Source organism: Artibeus jamaicensis, unplaced genomic scaffold (genome assembly GCF_021234435.1).
Source record: "Artibeus jamaicensis isolate MK-2021 breed Jamaican fruit bat unplaced genomic scaffold, CSHL_Jam_final contig_447, whole genome shotgun sequence".
NCBI lineage: Eukaryota > Metazoa > Chordata > Mammalia > Chiroptera > Phyllostomidae > Artibeus > Artibeus jamaicensis.
The window spans coordinates 1,744,454-1,760,199 of NW_026521834.1; the positions used below are offsets into that span (position 1 = coordinate 1,744,454).

Here is a 15,746-nt window from a genome sequence, read left to right on the forward strand (position 1 = left end):
TAATTATTTATTGTACTCCTTTCCTTCACAGTCTCACTTTCCAGATTTATTAAGATCTGGGAATTTTCAGACCCACAAAGTCATGAGCACACGAGGGTGGGTACAGAGCAGTACAAAATGGCACATTCATGATTGGGTATGAGTGTGTTCAGCAGGGACGAGTAAGCTCTGTCAGCAGGAAGCCCACCCTATAGTTCTGTGCAGTGTCTCTGGGGTCGGGCTCCAGAGAAGGAAAAAGCTGAGGTCTAGTGTGTGGATAGGTCACTCTGATATAGTGATGTGAGCTAAACATGGACTGCTGCCACTCAATAGCCCCACTCAGGGGTGCTCTTGAAAGACACTGGTAAGGGAGGACCCTCCTGGGGTTTCAGGCAGTACACTGACCACTTACTTTGCAGCAGCAAAGGAGACTTACAGGAAGTATGTGAATTTTTGAACAGTGGCAAACTACTTTGTCGGTTAATCAGGCACCAGGAAGGGGTAAGACTGGAAGGTTGGAGGTAAGGAAGTCAGGGGCAGAGCTATATGGATGGACTTACAGCAGTGGGTACTGTGTGTTGCAGTGGGTACTGTGGGGTAGCAGTGCCATTGAAGAACACTCACTACAGAGGAGGCATTGAACAGCCAAGGGAACAGAAGGACTCCAGTGGATGACAGCCAGCCTTTATCCTCCGTTCTGCCAGGGCTTGTACAATGGGTCCATGAATGGAGTAGCTGTGGCAGTAGACGTGGAGACCACGCAAGGGCTCACCAGCAAGGGGTCCTCTCACCAAGGCTGATCTAGCTACTGCTACTGCAAGATGTTTGGCCTGTCAGCAGCACAGACACTGAACCCTCAAAGGTACTGTCTCTCCAGGACCCCATCCAGCCACTGGACAGCACGTTGATTGTAATGTTCCTCATTCAATCCAGAAGAGAGAACAATATCGCCTTACTGGGATTAATATTCTGGATGTGGATTTGCCTTCCCTGCCCTTGAGCAGCACCAATATCCAAGGACATAAAGAAATTATTTCTCCTTATTAGATACCATACCGTATCATCGGTAGCCAAGGGGATCCACTTTACAGTGAAGGAAATGTGAAAATGGGCATAGGACCACAATCTCCACTGGCCCTGTGATATATCACATCACCTTGAAATTGCCAGACTGACAGTCCATTACTATGGTCTCTTTATAGCACATCCTAATACCAGTTTGTAGAAGCATCCCCTGGGGTTGGGCTACTGGTCTTTGGAATATAGTATATGTTTTGAACCAGTGGTCATTGTATGGTACTATAGCCCAGATGGCTAGAAATCATGGGTCAGGGATGAGGGTATGGAAGTAGAATACCCCTCTCACAACCTGTCCCCATGGTCCACTTGGGAAATTTGTGCTTCCTATTCCTATAAATCAAGTCTCCGAAGGATCAGAAGCCTACTTCCTAGGTCGGGAGCTGTGTCTACCAGGAGTCACAGTGAGGGGGGGTCACTAAAACTCCTTCTGTCTGCCTAAGGCAACAGAAACCTCTGGGTCATTTGGGGTGCCTTATGCCAATTGACCAGAAGACAAAGAAAAGAATTATATCAATACTGGCAAAGACATTTGATCATGATTATCCCATGTCTAGTGGTAATCATGAACAGGCAGTTGCAGCGATGTTCACTTATCATGGGCATGTTAATGGAAGGCTGAGTCCTTCAAGGATGAAGGACTGGGTTTTGCACTGTGAAAACCCCAGAGACCAACAAAATGAATTGCAGAGGAGGGAGCTGTTGAATACTGATTACAGCTTTGGAACCAACTGCCGCAATGGTTACTATAGTTTGCCCCACTAGCCCTCCTATTGTAAGACTTTTTTTTTTTTGAAATTGCAACATTTAAAAAATTTATTTGTCTTTTTAGAGAGGAAGGAAAAGAGAGAAGGAGAGAAACATCAATGTGTGGTTTCCTCTCGTGAGTCCCCTGCCGGGAACTGGCCTGCAACCCAGGCATGTGCCCTGACTGGGAATTGAACCTCGATTGTGTAGCTCCCAGACCCGCACTCAATCCACTGAGCTACACCAGCCAGGGCTCAATGTCTTATACTCAAGCTGCGTGTACTCCAAGTCTTGATTCAACATGTGCTTTGGGGGAACCCCGTTGTCTTAGTCAGTTGGGCTGCTACGATAAATTACCACAGATGGGGTGGCTAAACAACAAGCATTTGTTTCTCACAATTCCGGAGGCCAGCAGATCTGGTGTCTGGCAAGGGCCCGCTTCCTGGTTGGCAAACAGCGGCTGCTCGCTGCATTCTCACCTGATGGAGAACAGAGAAGGAGCGAGCTCTCCCTCGCCCCTTCCAAGGTCACTCAGTCCCATCACGAGGGTTCCACCTTCAGGACCTAGTTACCTCCCAAAGGCACCATCTCCATACACCATGGCTTTGGGGATTAGGGTTTTAACATATGAATTTGGGGCGGGAGGAACACAAAACATAGCCCATAGCACCAATCTAAGAAAAATGGAAGAGAATCGGGTGTTAAGTCCACATTTCCTGAATGAGTTATATGTCAGGGTAACAAAATAGTTAATGAGGAAATTTTTTCTTTATAGACTACAGCTAATAAATGTAGGAGGAAGACACAAAAAAAAAATCTCCATTTTGCACTCCTAATGAAATAATAGCTCTAAGTGATGACCAGCAATAACCCTTACATAAACAGTTAATGGGTGTAGTGAGTTGAATAGTGGCCACGAAAAGATATGTCCACATCTAAATCCCTGAAACCTGTAAATGTTAATTGTTTAGAAAAAGGGTCTTTGTGGATGTAACTCACTACATGAATTCATTCCCTAAATTCAGTTAATGGTTTTGAGATGAGATTACACTGGTTTAGCCAGGTGGGGTGATTCCAATGACAAGGGTCCCTATGAGAGACAGAAGAGAAGACACGGACACATAAAGAGGAGGAGACGACATGACTGCCAAGGAAGAGACTGGAGTGACTGGCTACTGGCTACCACGAGATAGAATGAGCAAGGAGAAATTCTCCTCAGAGTCTCCAGAGGGAAGACTGCACTGTCAATTCCTTGAGTTTGGACTTCTGACCTCTAGAACATAAAAATAATTAATTTCTGTTGTCTTAAGTCACAAAGTTTGTGCTAATTTGTTACAATAGTCATAAAAAACTAATACAATAAGAAACTTTATAATGAATGAATCAGACTAGTACCACCTGAATTTACTAATCAAACTTAGCATCGCTATTTGAGTACAGCAACGAGACACCCTGTGCATCCTGATATGATGAGAGAGGAAGAATATTGTATCACTTATGAAATATTCCTGAGGAAAAAAGTGGCTTTTCAGCTCCAGGCCCATACACAGCAGTTGCTGCGATGTTGATGCCCAAGAAGAACTGTATTGCCATTTATGAACTCCTTTTTAAGGAGGGCGTGATGGTGGCCAAGAAGGATGTTCACACGCCTAGACACCCCAAGCCAGCAGACAAGAACATGCCGAGTCTTCATGTCATGAAGGCCATGCAGTCTCTCACATCACGAGGCTGCATGAAAGAACAGTTTGCCTGGAGACATTTCTACTGGTACCTTACCAATGAGGGCATCCAGTATCTCCACAATTACCTCCACCTATCTCCTGAGATCATGCCTGCCACCGTGCACTGCAGCCAGCCTGAGACTGGCAGGTCGAGGCCCAAAGGTCTGGAGGGTGAGCAACCCACAAGGCTTACAGGAGGGAAAGCTGACAGAGACACTTACAGACGAGTGCTGCGCCCCCTGGTGCTAACAAGAAAGTTGAGGCCGGGGCTGGGTCAGCAACTGAATTCCAGTTTAGAGGTGGGTTTGGTCATGGATGTGGTTAACCACCTCAGTAGAGCTGGAGGTGTTATTTTGTGTGGAATGAACTTGGGGTCAGAAAATAGAAAAAAGAAAAGAAAAAAGTGAATGCAAATTAAATCAAGCTTCTAAATATAATTATAGGAGACAGAAGAACATGTTAAATGACACTATAAAGATATACTAAGCCAAATCCAAAGTGTGGGAAACTTGACAGGAAAACGATCTAGTTTCTTAAACAAACAAACAAAATGGCACAGACAAAATGGAGTAGTAAATATTATAGCTTCAAATATACTTTAAAAATTTTAACCAAAATTTTAATCAAGTACAATATGTAGATCTTAGTTGGATCCTGGTTTGAGCAAATCAACTATAAAATGCTATTTTTTAGATATTCAGGGGAAATTTAGCATTAACTAAGTAACAGATAACACAGTTTAATTTTGTTGGGAGACTGTGATTGATAATGGAATTATGGTTATTAAAAAAAAAATCTCTGGCCCTGGCTGGTGTAGCTCAGTGGATTGAGCACGGGCCTGTGAAGCAAAGGGTTGCTGGTTTGATTCCCAGTCAGGGCACATGCCTGGGTTGCAGGTCAGGTCCCCAGTAGCAGGTGAGTGAGAGGCAACCACACATTGATGTTTCTCTCTCACTCTTTCTCCTTCCCATCCCCTCTCTAAAAGTAAATAAATAAATTAAATATTTTTTAAATCTCTGTATGTTAGAAATACATGCTGAATATTATAGGTGCAACGATAGACTGTCTGGTATTCGCTTTAAAATACTCCAGCCAAAACAAATGTGAGCACAGGGATAGATGAAATAAGAAGGGCAGGGATTTGAAATGGTCAAACTGCATGATGAAGTGGTTCATTACACAATTCCCTTTTTTGTGTGTCTGAAATTGACCAGGGATCAAATGCACAACCTAGGCATGTACCCCGACTGGGAATCAAACCCCCAATCTTCTGGTGCATGGGGCAATGCTCTAACCAACTGAGCCATCCTGGCAAGGGATGGTCATGTGTTTTTTATGGGTAAAGAGACAAAGCTTTGTAGCAAATGGGAAGCTCCTCCCATGACAATTTCTCATTGGTCTCTCGACAAAGTCTGAAGGCATCAAACTGAAAAAAATCCATGTCTGCCTGCAGCCTAAACTGCTGGACCAAGGATTTTGGCTTTCTAGGCTCTTGATTCCATAATAGGCCAGAACTTAGAAAACCCAGAAGAGCTATGGCAACCAAATCCTACAAGCTATCTAATAAAAACCTGAATAATAATAATTATTGTTCTATTATTGTTATAACAATCATTGATTATAATAGGTACCATTACTGCATGCTTCTTATGTAGCAGGCATGTACTACCCAGTACATGCATTATCTCAAGACTGTCAGCTGATTTCTCAAAAGAGACCTTACAGGCAAGAAGGGGCTGGAAAGAAGTATTCCAAGTCATGAACACCAAAGACCTACAACCAAGATTGCTCTATCCAGCAAAACTTTCATTTAGAATGGAAGGACAGATAAAGTGCTTCTCAGATAAGATCAAATTCAAGGAGTTCATCGTCACCAAGCCCTTATTATATAAAATGTTAAAGGGACTTACCTAAGAAAAAGAAGATAAAAAAGATGAACAGTGAAAGGACAGCAAACTCACAGTTATTAACAACCACACCTAAAACAAAAGCAAATTAAGAGGACAGCTAGATCAGGAGCAGAACCATAGAAATGAAGATCACATGGAGGGTTAGCAACAGGGGAGTGGGAGGAGGAGAAGGGGGGAGAAGGTACAGAAAATAAGTAGCATAGAGGGTAGGTAGAAAGTAGGGGGGAGGCCAAGAATTAGTATGGGAAATATAGAATCTAAAGAACTTGAGACACGTGTTCATGAACTAAAGGGGGAGAGATGGTGGGGGAGGGGTGTGTAGGGTGGAGGGGAATGGAGGGGGGAATAGAACAAATGTAATGGCATAATCAATAAAATAAAAAAATAAATAAAATACCGCTCATCACAAACTTGGAAGGCAGATATTATCCGATGCCCAATTCCATAAAACCAAAGCTTAAGAACTGACACAAATATTTCATTTGCTATCTGAGGGTTATTGAAGATTCTATTCATTTGATCCTTCTCTGTCTCTTACATTGTACAGTCCTACGAGATGAATTCTCTTAAACAGTTATAGAGAGAACACTCTTGGAAAACAACCCTACATGCATCAAGCTTATTAGAAGGGACATATCCTTTGCTCCAGTCATTACTAGTCTCTAGACCAGGCTTTTGTGCTGCAGTTAGATTGCCTGAACAGTAAAAAATAATATATATGAAAAATTAATTGACATTCGAGTTCGTATGTTGAGTTACTGGTATGTTTCCTCTCACCAGATATTAAGACCACTCCTGATCCAGTTCCCTCTTTTCTCTGGTGGCCATGGTGATGGTGAACGCTGAACCAAAAGTACCATCACCCCCAGTATCAACCCTGCTGAACCATGCTGATGCGGTGTTTGCTGCCTCCTCCTTCCGTAGGGTTAATTTCCCGGTAACTGTAACAACGGTGTAACTTTTCTTTTTTTAATAATACATCTGCAAACCGTTCTAGGAGACTGGCAGGATACAAACACATTTTGAAATATTTTTAGGTCCCTCTTTTATTTGTTCTGTGGTGCCCAGGGGGTAGGTCTAGGGGCTGGAGCTCTTCTGGAAGATTTGAATCTGAGGTGCATTTGTGGCGCCCCCTTGTGGTGCTTGGCTCAACACCCTGTGATCTCCCCGTTTTATACCCGGCCAAGTAGCTCATTGTGTTTTCAACTCTCCTTCGCCCTTTCGGTGCTATCTCCTCGCCATCCCCTCTCCCGCAGGCTCGCCCCTAAGCGGCAGTGACCCCTCCGGGCACAGTCACCATTCTGGGCCCGAATTAATTCCCCTTATCCCGAAAGCCTCGCCGCGCTTATAGCTTCGCCCAACACAAAAACTTCCCGTTATTTTATTGCTGTATACAGAGGTCAGTTAATGTCCCCTGGGCGTCCCTCCCGCCCTCTAGCAGGGGCCGAGTCGTCTGCTGGGGGCACGCAAAACGCCACGGGGCCTTGATCCGCAGATGCGAGGGTCGTGGCTGCACAACGCCACCGGGGACTCCACTACCTCCCCTCCCGACTCCCGACCAGCCGGGATCTACGGCCCGAAGCCCGCCGCCAGGAAGGCGGGTTAGGAGGGGCTGCTCCTCCTCTGGCGGGAGAGGAGGCTCTCGGGAGAGAGGCGGCGGGGACGCCCCTGCCACGACTCCCAGGCTTTCTCGCGCGCGGGAGGCTGTGCCGTGGGCCCTACTCGGAGTAGCAGTACGCCCCGTAGTTGGCCTGCTGGGGCTGGGGGAAGCCGAAGCTTCGCACCCCGGGATCCGGGAGGCCCCCGCAGCGCGGCCGCGGCGCGGTGATGGGGAAGCGCACGCTGCCGTCCGCCAGCCAGCCGCCGTCGCACTGGTCCAGACCCGAGAACTTCCAGGCGGCGTAGAGGTGCCCGACCTTGGCCACCGAGGCCCCGCGCCGCCGGCACGCCGCGTGGGCTTCAGACAGCGTCAGCCTCCCGGGCACGAAGAACACTTGGCCTGGGGATCGGAGAGCGTCACCGGCCGAGAGCAGGAAGGGGACGGGAAGGGCTGCAGCGGGGATTCCGGCTCCCAGGGAACGGGGTGTGGAGGTGGGCTGCGGGGCGCCGGGCCAGGCTGGGTGGGAGCGCGGGCAGGGTTGCGGGAGGCGGGCTGGAGCGGGCGGGCGGAGCGGCGCGCGCCAGGCCTGGAGACACGTCGAAGCCTCCCGCGTCCTACCACCCTCCCGCCAGCCCCGATTCTCCAGACTCGCCCCGCTCACAGTCCTTGCCCCGCAGCGCGCCCCTCGCTGCCCCTCGCCCGCCCGCCCGCCCGCCCGCACCGCAGCGGCCGCCCCGCCCCTCACCTGCGCGCGGGGACGTGAAACAGAAGGCGTCGTAGCGGTCGCGCTTCCGGTCGCGCGGCCCGTAACTGCGGATGCCGGGCCGGCCGGGGCCGCCGCAGGGGCCGCGCGCGGTGAGCACAGGGTACCGCACGGAGCCCTCGAGCAGCCAGCCCGCGTTGCACCAGTCCAGCCCCTCGGTCCACGCTGGCAGGAGATGGGGGAGTAGAGGCGTCACCGGCCGGAGCCAGAGCCGGAGGTCGCCTCCGCCGAGATCGCTGGTGACAGCCCGGAGGGGCTTAGGCGGCGCCCCGGGGCAGCTCACCCTGGTACAGCTGGGCGTAAGTAGCGAGGCGTCCGTCCTGCTCCTCGCACGCCTGCTTCGCATCGTAATAATTGAACTGGTACCTGCCTCGGCGGGGTTGGTACGGAAACACCACACCTGGGGAGGGGGCGGACGCCGGAGGGGAAAAGAAAAGGCGGCGCAGCCTAGCAGAGAGCAGCGGGGGAGGGGTGGACCGCAGGAACGAGCCGGGGGGATGCTGAGGAAGGATCTTTGGGAGACCCCGACAACCCCCCTACACCACCGCCATAAGAGAGGAGAGGGCTGGAACCGAACGAAGGGCCTCACCCTCTAAGAGCAGGGTCAGCGTCACGCTCTCGTCCTCGATGCCGTTGATGAGCTCACAGCGATACCGGCCCTCGTCCTCCAGGCGTACGCTCGAGATGACCAGGGAGGCGTCTAGCCGGTGGCCCCTCTTCAGCCTGGCTCGACCCCCCAGGGCCCCGTAGTCCCGCGCATGCAGTCCGTTGGTGATAAGGATCAGCGTTTCCCGGAGCTCCCCTGGCTCCACTTTGCTCCAGCGTACCTTGTAGCTGGGAGGCGGGGTGCCCAGGATGCAGGGCAGCGTGGTTGTGGCGCCACGACGAGAGTGAATGACCTCATGGATGGGGGGCAGGAGGTAGTGGGGGCCCCCGTGGGATGCTGAGCAGAGGGGGCCACAGTGGCAGGAACCCCCGAACCCCTACTGCCCCAAGTGCCCATCTAGACTCTCTTCCCCAGGCTGCCCCATCCTCTACTCCACTGCCCACTCAGCAATGATTCTCGCTCCCTGGGTACCTCCAACAGCTGCCTTTCACCTTTCCCACACCTGGAGACTTCCCCCCACTGTTCCTCAGATTCTGCACTGGACTGAGGTCTTACCTGGGTCCCCCAGGGCTTTGTGGAAGATGGTGAAGGCCCAGGGGAGAAGGAAGTGACAGAGTGTGGGGAGGTTGAGCCAGCCTTGCATGGTGAGGAGTCAGCCCAGCTGGATCTAAGGGCAAAAAGGGTGAGCCATTCTTTAGGACTGCGGGAATGGGGGCAGAGCAGGGAAAGCAGAGCTGGAGAGGAACTTCCGTCAGAGATTCCTCATAGAGGACTGTCCAGCTGGAAGCCATTGGGGCAGAAAAGGTGGCTTATGTTGGTGGCCAAAGGAAGGTGAGAGGGGGAGGAAGGGTCAGTAGCAACCACACCCCTACAGCAGCCCATCCCTCTCTCTCTCCCACCCCTCAGTCAGCAGCTTCTCTACCTATCACCTTCTCAAGTGCCAGTTCCCAAGTCTTCCCAGCTGCATTGTCAACTCCAGTCTCTATCCTCTCCCAATACCCACTCCCATCTGAAGCTGGAGTAAATATGATCTGGTCACTCTCCTTAAAACAGTGGCTCCCTGTTGCCCTGAGAATAAAGCCGAGTCTCCGAACCACAGCCTGCAAGCCTCTGCGACCCAGTCTCTGCACCACTGTGTCCTCTTCACTACACTCCACACATGTTGGCCTTCTGGCTCCAAAACAGCCCAAATTCACTCTCGCCTCCTCGCAGGCATCAGTTTGGGCCTCACCTCTTCTGGGAAGCCTTTTCTCCCCACCCCCTCCCCCCCTCCCAGTTTACCACATTGTGGTGCACTGTGATCCACTTGTCTGGTTTCCCTACTGCACTGGACTAGGGACTATTTTTCCTTAGAAGTACTTTTATTAGCAGCAAAACCAACAATGTGAATTTAAAAGTAATACATAAGCATATGTAGTTAAGGTTTCCAGTCATTCCACTGTTATAAAGTATAACAAAATAGTTATACAAAAGATTTCAGCCCTGGGTAGTGTGGCTTAGTGGATTGAGTGCTGGCCTCCAAACCAAAAGATTAGGGGTTATATTCCCAGTCTAGGACACATGCCTGGGTTGCAGGCCAGGTCCCCAGTTGGGGGCAGGTGAGAGGCAACCACACATTGATGTTTCTCTCCCTCTATTTCTCCCCCCTTTCTCTAAAAATAAATAAAAATAAAAGATTTCAAACACAATTATCTATTTCAGTAGTTATTTTTCCCTTTATTGCATTTATTCTTCACGTTGGCCACTTTTAAAAACTGAAGATCCCTTAACCTAGATTTATTGACTTTAAAAATCTCCTCCCCTTTCTAACTGCATGACTTTGAACAAGCTATGTAACCTTTCTCTGCCTCAATGTCCTCATCAGTAAAATATGGACAGTAATACACACTTCCCTTACTGAGTAGCTGTGAGGATTTGATGAAAATAATATATATAAACTGCTTAAAATAGTGCCTGATGTGTAGTAAGTGCTGTGTATACGTGAGCTCATTTCTGCAGCTCCCAGCATAGTTTCTGACAGACAGTAGGCACTAAATTAGTGTGTGTGTGTGCACGTGCGCGCATGTGTGAATGAATGAACCTGTATTAAGGACTTCTGAGAAGGAGAGCTGGGACATGGGAAGGGGGAAAGAACACTGAGGAGGGGTCAGAAAGTTAAGGAGCTGAACTCCACCTTCCTGCAAATGAAGGTCAAAGACAACGTTGCAGAATGAGAAATGGGGGTTAGCCACTCCCCAGTGGCTAAAAGGAAAGTATCTGGGTCAGGGATATGAGTGAGGGAACCACTTCTGCTGTACGGAAGGGATAACCTGGTAATCAGAACGACAAGTGGGAACAGAGATTTACTGAGGGACCACTAGTAATAGCTAGCATTAGCCAGTTTAATGTGCCCGAAATGGCTCTAAGCACTTCACATGCATGCTTCTATATTTACTCCTCTCAGCAAGTCTACAAACAATTATGGAACAATTACCAATCCCATTTTATATGCTCAAACAAAGGTGCATACATTTTAGTAAACTTGAATGAGGAGGGCATAAGAGGAGCTTGTAAGAGGAGGAGTGTTTTGGGATTTGAATCCAGATCTGACTGAGGCTTAAGCTCCTAATTACTGATCTGTATTTTTGTATTTTAGAGCAAGCTTTTTCATACTCCTACAGAGGATGAGAGAGGCCAACACCTCCGGTGCCTACCTGTTAGAAGATGGTCTCTTCACAGAGATGGAGGGAGCAGTGATTGGCAGCTTTTTGTCCTGCTGGAGGAAAAGGTTCCCAGTAAAGGAGTTGCCTGGGCCTCTGGGAGGTCCAGACACTTTACAGCCCTGGAATTAGGCACCTGGTCAGTGCAGTAACTCCTTGTACATCTTCAAGGAAAGGTTTCTGCCGTGAGCTCACAGAAGGAGCCAGGGTGCAAGAACTCCACTACCCATTATTCCACTAGCACTAGGCTAAGTGACCTGTGTCCAGCCTTGTGACCAGACACTCTGTCTGCACTGCTCACTGTCCTGGGCCCAGGGGAAGATGCTGGGCTTGGGGTATTGGCTGGGGACCCACTAAGGGGTGTGGAGTAAAGGAAGCAACCAGGGATGATCACCTGGAAGAGTGCAGACAGCGAAGTGCCTCATTTCATCTTTGACCAGAGAAGAGTTGATTGATTGGTAGATATAAGGATGTTGGACCAATGAGCATAGGGATGAGTCTCAAAGATCCATAGCTGTCAAGCTCCAGATGCCTCCATTTTTCTATATGGGCCTCATCTGTAGGCTGAGCTGCTAGGCCAATGATCTTGCTTTCAGGGCTCTGACTCCTTAACAGACCAGAGCTTAGAAAACCCAGAAGAGCAATGTGGGAACACAACACCCCTCCCCTCCTTCTTTCCCAACAAAGTCCTCACCTCTGCCCTTCGGTGCCTGGGTGCGCATTGCCTCCGGGAAGAGGCTCTCAAGGTGGGAACCAGACTCTCAGGTCCTCTAGCCGCTTCAAGAAACCCGACCCCTCTGTCCAGCCCCCGATCTGTCCATCTGTCTGTCCTTTCCGTCTCTGTCCCCACCCCATCAAAGCACAATTTCCTATTGTCCTAATCTTTCCCCCATTGTTGAACAACAGGGCCCCTTTCTTTATCCCGTGGGTAATGGCAACAAAATGTCAACAGCTGGGGATGTGGGGTACAGGACTGGCTGGCACACATCACCGGAAAAGAGGCCTGGGTGGGGTGGGTTTAGAAGAGGAACTGACATCCCCAGCGAGAACCGAACAGGATGAGGGGGAGAGAATGGCCCTTGAGAAGGTGGAAATAGGGTCCCCTTCAATACCATGAGCATCAAAGCTTTAAAGAGGTTTGTGCTTCGTAGAGGGCAGAGTGTGTGGGTAGAATGGCAACAGGAGAGATAAAAATGAGATAGCAAGGAGGATTTGCCCCTCGGAGGCAACATGGAATTTCTGAGGATGGGAGGATTATGGGAAGCTCTCCAAGAGAGGTTATATTATTTTTTCCTAGTTCTCCACCTCCTCCTTCAGAACAGGTGGATAATAAAAGTTCTCAAGAGAAGGGAGGTTCTTAACTTCCTGGGTAGAAGTTCACTTCTCTAATGTCCCTCTTGTCAGGAAGTTCTTTCTAAAATCTAAACTCCTTTTGGAGTTCAAGTTCACTTTTAAAAGCTTTCTACTGAGGTATAAATTACAGGCAATAAAATAAACAGCTTAATAAATTTTGACATGTGCACATACTATGTAACCTCTCCCATGAAGATGTAGAACCTTTCTGCCCTGGCTGGTGTGGCTCAGTGGACTGAGTGCCAGACTGCGAACAGAAGGGTTGGTCACTGGTTCGATTCCCAGTCAGAGCACATGCCTGGGTTGTGGGCCAGGTCCCCATTAAGGGGGTGTGTGAGAGACAACTGCACATTGATGTTTCTCTCCCTCTCTCCCTCCCTTCTCCCCTCTCTAAAAATAAATAAATAAAATTTTTTTAAAAGAAAGAAAATACATGAAAAAAAAAAGATATAGAACCTTTCCAACACTCAGAATAAGCAAGCACATTTCTTTTTTTGTTTGCTATCAATGCAGGGAGAGGTCTACCTCCATAAACATTCATTTAGAAATGTCCTGAGTTTCATATTGCCTCTTAGCCTTCTTTTATCTCCACTGAGCAACCACACACCAGTAGTTTTGTGTTTTTGGAATCATAAACTTTCAGGACTGGAGGAGACTTCAGGGTGTTTAGCCTCCTCTGTTACCAGACAAAGAGGAGATGGAAGAGAAGGGGACTTGCCCAAGACCGTGCAGAAGGCAGCTGTTAAGTCAAACCTAGAACTTGCTGCCTTTTTCCGCGATTCATCTTCCCTTTCCTCCTCCACTCTTCAAGATGGACAAGCTACAGGGTTTTCACTGGGACGGATCTAGTAACAGGAGTTCACCCCATTGTACTCTTTCAGAACTTGACTGTCTTTTCTCTGCTTGCTCCATTCCCGCTTTCTGAGCCCTTCCCTCCTCCCAGAGAAAAGGACAAACAGAGAAGACAAATAACCCCCTGTCTCCTGGACTAGGACGCCCTGATCCAGTGCATCTGATTGGCTTCCACCCAAATCAAACACGCAGCCTCTTGCAGAGAGAGAATATAAAGGCTCCACAACCAGGCACTGCCACCACTGGTCACCGCCACCAAGCCCCAGCTCCTGCCTTGCCCACCACTCCTTCCTTCCCAGATCACTTCTGAACTGTGGTTTGGAAGTCTCTGTGTGTAAATCCAAAAACGGTTGAGTTTGGCATGGAGGAAAACCTAGAACTATTCAGATGCCCCCCCCCAAAAAAAAAACCCCAAAACGACAACAGCAACAAAAACCTTTGAGAGAATGAGAAAGGAAAAGACCAGGAACAAACAGTGAATAGACAAGCTGATTGTAGTTTGCTCAAGGTCACTTTCATTCTCAGTTTTCCCTAAGACACTGCAAAATAGGAATTGAATAAGATGGCTCAGGCTTGAATTGGCACCTTTTCACTGAAATGGTATCTTAAAGAGAGGCTTTTGCCACTCCTGCTACCTACCCACCAGGGTGAGGTGGAATCATCTTGAACAAGCATGTAATCCTGATACCTCTTTCCCTAGTATCTTGGGCTCAGCTTACACCCTCCAGGTACGTTTGGCTGACTAATTTTCTTGACTCCCCGTGATGGTATGATCCCAGTTAACTACTGGGATTGTCACATAAAAGTCTAAGAGTTGGCAAAGTGGCACTTCAGGGGCAAGAGCAGGGAAGGACTGGGTGTGACTTTACACACACATAGCTGCCTCCACCGCCTCTCTGCATCCTGGCAGCAGAGTTCTCTGGGGGTGCTGCAGGGGAGCTTAGCGCTCCTCCTCTGCTGGCTCTTGCCTGTCACCTCTTCCCTAGAATCCCCCAAGCACTCTTCCTTCAGGCCCAGGCTCGGGAATCTGCGGAGCTGGGTCCTGGCTGCACTTCAGGACAATGTAAGGGGGGAGACCTGGGGAATCAACCTTCAGGAAAGACAGGTTTGACTCAGGAGGCCTCCCTGCACTTTGTACAGCCTTTGTCCTGTGGATAGATCCAAGTGTGGAGAAAGAAGTGGAAGGTGAAACCATGTCCTTTGGGAGTCTGCCAATCCGAGGCATGGGGCCTGAGGCCACACAGGCTATGGGAGGAACGCCGGACCATGAATCAGGGTCAGGCATCCTGTTCTAGCCAGATGCTAACCTCATATGAGACTCAGTACCAAACTCCTGAAAGCTTCATGCTCTCTAGTGATCAAACAGGTACCACATCTGCCCAACAGGACTGGCTGGTGTGAGGTTGATGGAATGAATTCTACCAGGTGAAAGACACACACAGAATTATGTTCATTGTTCTATGGTTGGGTCAAATTGAAACAAGGCTAGAGTGGGGGAGGACAAGGTGGGAAAGAGATAAGACCCATTGGGCCCACTCATCCTTGTAGTAGCCACACCCTCTAAGAACAGGGGGGCCCTTCTGTACAGTGAGGGTAACCAGTGGGGTGTCCCTGAAAGTCTGAGGCAATAGTAGAGGAGAAGAGGGGATAAGGAAGTAAGGGTGAGGGAAGGAGGGGAGAAGGAGAGGAAAAAAGTGGTAGAGAGCCAGAAACCTCTTCCTCTTCCTCTCTATATTTCCATCTCTAGGAAAAGCATGTGAATGTCACCACCAGGCCTCAGACAGCAAGAAGAGCCTGTTCACCACTCCAGCCCCTTTATTTGGGGCTCTCAAGAAGTGGACCTCACATCAGTACTGATAAGAACCTAGAAACTGGACAAGAAGATATCCAGGGGGAGGGAGTTGGTCAGCTTCTTCCTGGCTCTGAAAGTTCCTGAAGGAATGGATTAGGGACATCACGTTGTCATCTCAACCTGGCAAGCATTCAGGTTCAACACTCGTCTCTATTCTGAGGGCGTTGTTGGGGGGCAGGCATCAGGCTAGTTCGTCTCCGAAGTCCTTCACTAAAGGGCCTCTGTGTGCAGTGAACTGTGTAAAGGAGAGAATTAAATGACCTTATGTGGTTTCTGACTTTATCACATGTTTGGTCTAGTGGGGCAATACCTGTCCTGTCTACTTCAGAGACAGGGGAGGGTAAAGTGGACAGATAGAAGCTATTTTTATGGTTAGTAAGATTCAACAATTATATATATTTTTAGTTTTCTTTTCATTTATTGATTTTAGAGAAAGAGGAACATCAGTTTGTTGCTCCACTTATTTACGCATTTATTGGCTGATTCTTGTATGTGCTGTCTTTGGGGATCAAACCTGTAACCTTGGTAAAAAAACAAACAAACAAAAAAACCCTGTAACCTTGGTGTATCAGGACAATAACCAGGG

The 15,746-nt window shown here is 48.8% G+C and overlaps 1 protein-coding gene and 1 pseudogene across 2 annotated transcripts; one reads left to right on the forward strand and one right to left on the reverse strand.

Moving 5' to 3' along the window:
- Nucleotides 1-3,352: 3,352 nt before the first annotated feature.
- LOC119039734 (40S ribosomal protein S10-like) lies at nt 3,353-3,861 on the forward strand (annotated as a pseudogene).
- A 2,744-nt stretch (nt 3,862-6,605) lies between these two features.
- On the reverse strand, nt 6,606-11,881 carry HAPLN2 (hyaluronan and proteoglycan link protein 2). 2 transcript variants are annotated; one of them, XM_037132655.2, is made up of 7 exons: nt 11,798-11,881; nt 11,098-11,156; nt 8,960-9,071; nt 8,387-8,740; nt 8,081-8,197; nt 7,780-7,962; nt 6,606-7,433 (listed from the first exon to the last, which is right to left on the reverse strand). In XM_037132655.2, exons 3-7 carry the CDS (start codon nt 9,045-9,047, stop codon nt 7,153-7,155), a joined length of 1,023 nt encoding a protein of 340 aa, XP_036988550.2. In that variant the 5' UTR covers nt 9,048-9,071; nt 11,098-11,156; nt 11,798-11,881; the 3' UTR covers nt 6,606-7,152. The 2 variants fall into 2 exon arrangements, with proteins under 2 accessions (XP_036988550.2, XP_036988551.2); XM_037132656.2 differs by having other exon boundaries at nt 11,098-11,159.
- Between the last annotated feature and the right edge of the window lie 3,865 nt (nt 11,882-15,746).